The sequence below is a fragment of the Arachis ipaensis genome, chromosome B8 (assembly GCF_059453495.1).
Source record: "Arachis ipaensis isolate K30076 ecotype BB chromosome B8, ASM5945349v1, whole genome shotgun sequence".
Taxonomy (NCBI): Eukaryota; Viridiplantae; Streptophyta; class Magnoliopsida; order Fabales; family Fabaceae; genus Arachis; species Arachis ipaensis.
This window is the reverse complement of record NC_142443.1, coordinates 61,702,481-61,709,143: the sequence shown is the minus strand read 5'-3', so window position 1 is coordinate 61,709,143 and position 6,663 is coordinate 61,702,481. Positions and strand designations below refer to the sequence as shown.

Here is a 6,663-nt window from a genome sequence, read left to right as displayed (position 1 = left end):
TGATATTAGTTTTAAAGCTAATTCAATTCTCCATAAATTTGTCTCTATTAGCTAATTCCAAATTTCAAACGTAGAAAAAGTTATAGGGCTCACAAAGTGACGATCCAGATTGAAGATTTCACCTAAATGCCTCTTAACATAATCTGCACATACCTGAGAGCTATTTGATCCTTCCTTTATCATTCTATTCCCTTTTCTATACAAAAAATTCTAGTATACACAAAGTCTAATCATGAAACAAGTCTCTCTTCACTAACAAACCGCATCTATTTGCATCGGAATACCTAGCGGAACTTCACTCGAGGTAGGGGTTTTATGCTAATTTTTATGTCATATATAGATGTTAGCATTACATGTCATGATATAATGTCTCTTCCCTTCATACGCATTATGCATTATAATAAAAATTTTATGTGCATAAAGAACTGAGGGAATGATCCTTCGGTAAGGGAAGGTGACCCCCAAAGACAAGATAATCGAGATGATCCTTCGGTAAGGGAAGGTGATCGGCAAACTTTTGGGAACCTTCGGTAAGGGAAGGAGACTCCCATCAATTTTATATAATAAGATATCTTTGTTGATATAACTCTTTTCTTGTGTATGTCTAAATAACCTTGATTGTAAATTGAACTGAGGGAATGATCCTTCGGTAAGGGAAGGTGACCCCTAAAGACAAGATATCGATATGATCCTTCGGTAAGGGAAGGTGATCGTCAAAACGTTTGGGATAAGAACCTTCGGTAAGGGAAGGGGACTCCTACCTTTTATACCGGTTTGAGCTCAATACCTTCCATAAAAGCTACAAGAAAAAGTAATGAAGAGTGCAATGAAAAGTGTGATCATGATTGTTCTTCTTTTATTTTTTTATTTTTATTTGTGATTATGTTTATTATTGCATTCAAATATCCTTCTTTTTTTCAAAGTTCCTTTTTGTATGATGTGTGATATTGTTTAAGATCTTTATTTTATTCAGATCTATTCTGTTTGACTTATCTATAGTAATGTTACTATTCTTCTCTTATTTATTATTTATTTCGTCTTGCTTTATGGCCTATGAAAATATCATACCAAGGTTTATGAGTTACCTTTATATGTTTTAACGCTATAGGCATTTTGTATGCATTACACATGTCATAACATAAGTAAATGAGAAGCATCTAAAAGTTACACCACTCCGACTAATCAAGACTTTTGAAAATAATAATTGAACAACATTGCATCATCACTGTTTTTATTTTAAAACTCGGAGTGGTTGGAGATGGATACGATGACACCATATAGATAAACTACTGAGAAACTTTTGTTTCTCACCCCTCTCTCTGTACTATCTTCAGGAACGATGCAGTACGAAACAATACAGTTGAGGTGAAAAGATAGGTGCACTAGTGGGAGCAAGCCATCGAGGACGTAGATACAAAACATTAAACGTTTACCTTAAAAAGGAAGAATATGCGATTGTTTTAGCCATAATTAAACAAATTAAGAGAATTAGAATTTCCTATGTGTCTTGTTTTATCCTTATTGACTGATTGCAATTGTAACTATTATGTTTCCTTTTTTATTTGGTATGAGTAAAGCTTGTCATTGTTGTGCCTTCATAGTTTAACACACCGATTTTTCATGTTAGTATTTTCAAATCCACTTATATTTTTCAACTAGTAACTATTCTAATAAAAACTAATTATTCAATATTTTTATCTATAAATTATTTTATATAAATATTTCACATTTGTTTTAAAAGAAAAATTTCGCAAAATTTTAAATATCAGCTACTAAATATAATCCAAATAAAGCTTAACTCAGTTAAAAAGTATTAGGGTGTAACAGTTAAATAAACCCTTGCATTCGGGAGAAACATACAAAATATACCTTTGTTCATAAATCAGGTACTTAGATATATGTATTTAGGAATAACAAAAAAGGAATTGTCTAAGGTGGGGAAACTTGAAACGGTTCTTAAAGGACTAGGAAAAAATATTCCAATTTAATGGCTTATATTAATGCCATATAAAAAATGTGTAAATTTATAAAACTCTACTTTAAAGTTGTACTAATTATGAAAGGTTCTATTAGATTAAATAATAAATTGATAAAATAATTGAAAATTAATTATATCTTTTTCATTAATTTTTAAAAAAAATTAAAAGAATTTTTTTAACATTATGAAGAAATAATATTTTGATATCACTATTAAAAGATTAAAAAGCTTTTTATTTTTAAAGTTTTTTAATTGTATTACAACTTAAAATTTGATTTCTATTTTAAAATATTAAAATATCTATAGAATTCATATTAAAAAACTAAAATATTTGTTAATTAGCATTAAATTTAAAATACCAAAATATTCTTTATGTAATAATTTTAAAATTACTATTACACATTTTATATGAATAAATAATATTATTTGATTTATTAGCAACTATAAATTTTAATTTAATATTAAAAAGATTAAAACATTTTATAGTTAATTTTAAAATACCAAAACAACTTTTTTTAGCATTAACCTTAAAAAAATAAAATATTATTTTAGAATAAAAATTACTTAATTGTATTAGAAATTGTAAATTTAACATTCAAAACAATTAAAATATTCATATAAGTAATTTTTAAAATAACAAAATAACATTTTAAAGTTAATCTAAAAAAATTAAAATACCATTATAGATTAAATTCATATTGTTTGATCATATTAGAAATGAAAAATTCGAATTTGATTTTAACAAGACTAAAATACTCATTTTAAATGACTAAGGTACCTTTTTTAAAACTCAAATAAAAATAATTTTTTTGTATTAATTTTAAAAAATTCTAAAATTTCTTTTAGATTTAAAGATATTTGATTGTATTAAAAGTTAATATTTAAATTTTATTATAAAAAGACTAAAATTTACATAAAATTCATTTTAAGAAAATAGAAATTTTTCTTAACATTAATTTTAAAGAGATAAATTTTTTATTATAATTATAATAACTTTTATTATTATTGATATTAATGTAGTACATTAATTGATATTATTATAATTATTATTATTACTGTTATTATTGTTACTTTTTATGACTAACACATTTTTAACAAAAATATTTTAGATCTTTTAATGAAATTATTTTTAGAAATGAACAAGTAATTTAAATTTGCAGTATTTCTCTTATTAGTGATGTTGACACGTGTAAAGAATGGTATGAACTCTTCAAGAATATGGGTTTTGAATTCTCTTTAAACACACGTGATGATCATATGAATGTGATAGTCATGTAAAGGTTAATTACTTGTTTATCATATTTCAAAGTGACCCCAATATTTTTTACATATTTTTAATTTATCCTGGTCCATTAAGGACCTTAAAATACTTTCCTCATGCTAGAAGCTTCCAACAAATTAATCCATCCTCATAAATAAATGGAAGTGGGGGCGAACCCGACTCAAAAAGATCCATAAATTTCTAAAAAAAAAATTACTTGAATATCTTTATATAAATGTATGTTTAATGGTCTTTATTTTTATTTTTTTAAATTTTATAAAAGAACAAATTAATTATGTGTATATTTAAATTTACAATAGCTAATTATTTAAATTTGTGTCATTTTATTTTAATTTGTATGTTAAAAATTTTGTGTGTATATTGATTTATGTTAGACATCTGTTTGATCGCTTTTTAATTTGATATATTTAGTTGAATTACATTGAATTTTATTATGATTGTATTAATTTTTTTTAAAAAAAATTAAAACTAAATATTCATGGATACCGCAGATATCTATCTTTTTGGCAGGGGTAAATAAATGGGGACGCGCAATGAGAATGAGGCGGTGATATGGGAGCATTTTATTAAATGGGGATGAGGGAGCGGGGGAAGGTCCCCGTTCCCGCAGAGTCTCATTGTCATCTCTATTGTTGTATTTGTTTCTGAGAACAGGACATGACAAGAAAAAGGATAGAGACACAAAATTTTATATTTTTGTATTCTGTTTGGTGATAAATTAGAACAAATTATAAAAATTCAATTTATTCTCATTTTTTTCATCAAAAAATTTGAGAAAAAAATATAATAATAAAAAATATAATTTTGAAAAACTAATAAGGACTTGTTTCGGTGAGCTTCTAAGAAAAGATCTTTTTTTAAAAGATCTTATGGAAAAGTAAAAGTAATTTTATGTTTGGGTATCTCATGTAAAAAGATCTTTTTATCTATCAATTATGTTTGGGTATAACAATATAAAAGTACTTTTTGTTTATTTATTATATAAAAAATATCTTTTTTTAAGAAAAAAAGATCTTTTTAAAAAAAGATGTAAATTACAGCTTCTCAAAAAAGATTTTTTTTTTTATTTTTCTAGTGCTTTTATTTTTACTACTAGAAATTTGCCAAACACGCTAAAAAATAAAAACAGATCTTTTTTCATTTTTTATCAAGATAATGGCGCCCAAACAAGCACTAAGAATAATAAAAGAAAAAATAAAAAATAAGTTGTGTCATTTGTTAGTGTTTCTGTGTCCTTCGTGACAGGATGGACACAAAATACACTAATTTAGCGTCTCTAGATACAATGTTTCTGTTCATGTCTCATCTATCAAATATAATTTTTGTCTTTATATCTCTGTCTCAATATCCCATCCTTATAAACAAATACAGCCATCTGTATTTGCATATTTAGGTGTCTTACCCAGAATATGTGTATAGGCATATTTAAGTAATGGAAAAGTATAGGAACCAAGTGTCTAACCAACCAAAAAATGAATAACTCAATTAATTATAATTATTAATAATTAATTTTAAAATTTTAAATTCAAAATTTAAAAAATTTTAAACTGATCAAATAAACTTAATTAAAGTTTATAAAAACCTTCCTCTTCTCTTCCACATAACAACGCCTTTCGTCTCCCTTTCAGCCCATGAGTTAATCTCCTTCGCTATTTCACCCTTGTTAGTGAAATCAAGTGAAGCCAAAGTGGGCTTGTAAGTATTCTCCAAAACTTGTGAGAAGGAAGGCTTCATAGATAGGCTTTTGTCAACCCAAACATCATTAGCATAAGAGAGGAGAGGTCTGCCGCTCGCAGAACGGTCGACAAGCACAGAGGATAAGAGCTGAGTTGCCACGGAGTTGAGATTGTTGATGGATTCTGATCAGAGAGGAACGAGAGGAATTCGTCACAAACCGGACCTTTGGACCCGGCGGCATCAATGCCAAGAAGGAGTTTGATGCACAAAGGCGAAAAGGCAACGTTCTTGTTACCGTCGTTTTCTTTGGAGAGTAATAAGTGATTTGCAAGAACCTGAAGAATCTTCATCATAACGGCGTCCTCAGACACCGGATCAGTTTTCTCGAGTCGGCAACCTATGATGGCAGTAACAATGGCTTCCATGGCTTCTCTGGCACCGGGAGTCCTTTCATCGAACACCTCGAACTTGAGGATCTTGAGGATGGAAGAGAGGGCGACGACTGTGGAAAGGAAAGAACGAAGGAGAAGAATTCTTAAAAATCTATGAAATTCTTAAAAAAAAATAAAGATATTCACATTTGCAATACAAAAATATTCAAAATATATATAAAAGAACATCCATTTAGTATAAAAAAGAAACATTCTAATACTTAACAGAAGAAACATCCATGTATATTAACTTATTTATTTATGATTTAAAATATTGGTTATTAAATGTTTCACCACATTCAAATTAGGAGGAGATACGTTCAGTATCATTGCAACGTGAATCACAGAAACTAATTCAATTAGCTTCTGTCTCTTCACCCTCCTTCTCTCTCCAAATGCCTAAAACATGATAAATCAAAAAATAGATTTAAAACCATCCGATTTACAAAGAAAAGAAACATCCTAATGCCTAGCATAAGCACCATCCACGTAGAGATTTTAGATTCACTCAGAGGCATTTAGCTGGTTTTTGGATGATACCTTCTTGGTTCCCTAGCATTGTTGTTAAGTAATAGTCTTGGATACGTGTATATACATGCATAATAAATTTAATGTTAGTGTACTGAAAATACGAAATATGTGTATTATTATAACAATTTAATTATAATATTACGTACTTATGTTATTATACTTGTATGATTAATTAAATATTCTATTTGAAAAAAAATTAACAATTTAAATTTTTAAATTAAAAAATTAATTATTTAAAATTTTAAAATTATACATGATATATACAAAACCTTTTGGGTAGTGTTGTGTTGGCTTGTTTTTTTTCTATTTCATCCAATTTTGTTTAAATAATTTAAAATGTTAAAATTACAAAATATTTAATTTTGCATTCTAATTTAGTCTCTAACATTTCAAACGTCCTATTTCAATTCCAAAAACTTTCAAACATCCTATTTCAATTCCAAAAAAAAATTTAAGTGAGTTCAATGTTGTTCCATCATTAAATTTGACACAAAAAATTCGCATACTGAAAAAATTATTACCATTCGAGTTGAATATGTAAGTGAAATCGATTTATCAACGATCTCAAATATAAAAATTTTTTCGTTGATTTTAAAGCATTAATGATTGATTGTTAGAATTTAAAATGTTGTATAGAAAAAAAATTGAGGAAAAAAATGTTATAAGAAGATTTTGGTTATGTTTTTCTAACTCATGGAAGAAGATATGACTTACCTAATAACGTTATTAACGTCTATGTCACTTATTACGTTAACTATTAATAT

At 27.0% G+C, this 6,663-nt stretch overlaps 1 protein-coding gene across 1 annotated transcript; it reads right to left on the bottom strand.

Moving 5' to 3' along the window:
* Positions 1-4,832: 4,832 nt before the first annotated feature.
* Positions 4,833-5,927, bottom strand: LOC107611115 (serpin-ZX-like). The gene is made up of 3 exons (XM_016313075.1): positions 5,909-5,927; positions 5,233-5,439; positions 4,833-5,119 (listed from the first exon to the last, which is right to left on the bottom strand). Exons 1-3 carry the CDS (start codon positions 5,925-5,927, stop codon positions 4,833-4,835), a joined length of 513 nt encoding a protein of 170 aa, XP_016168561.1.
* Positions 5,928-6,663: the final 736 nt, after the last annotated feature.

Coding starts and splice junctions, on each gene's coding strand:
- LOC107611115 (XM_016313075.1), bottom strand. Junction 5,120..5,232: donor ACTCTCCAAAGAAAACGACG/GTAACAAGAACG, acceptor CTCTCTGATCAG/AATCCATCAACAATCTCAAC.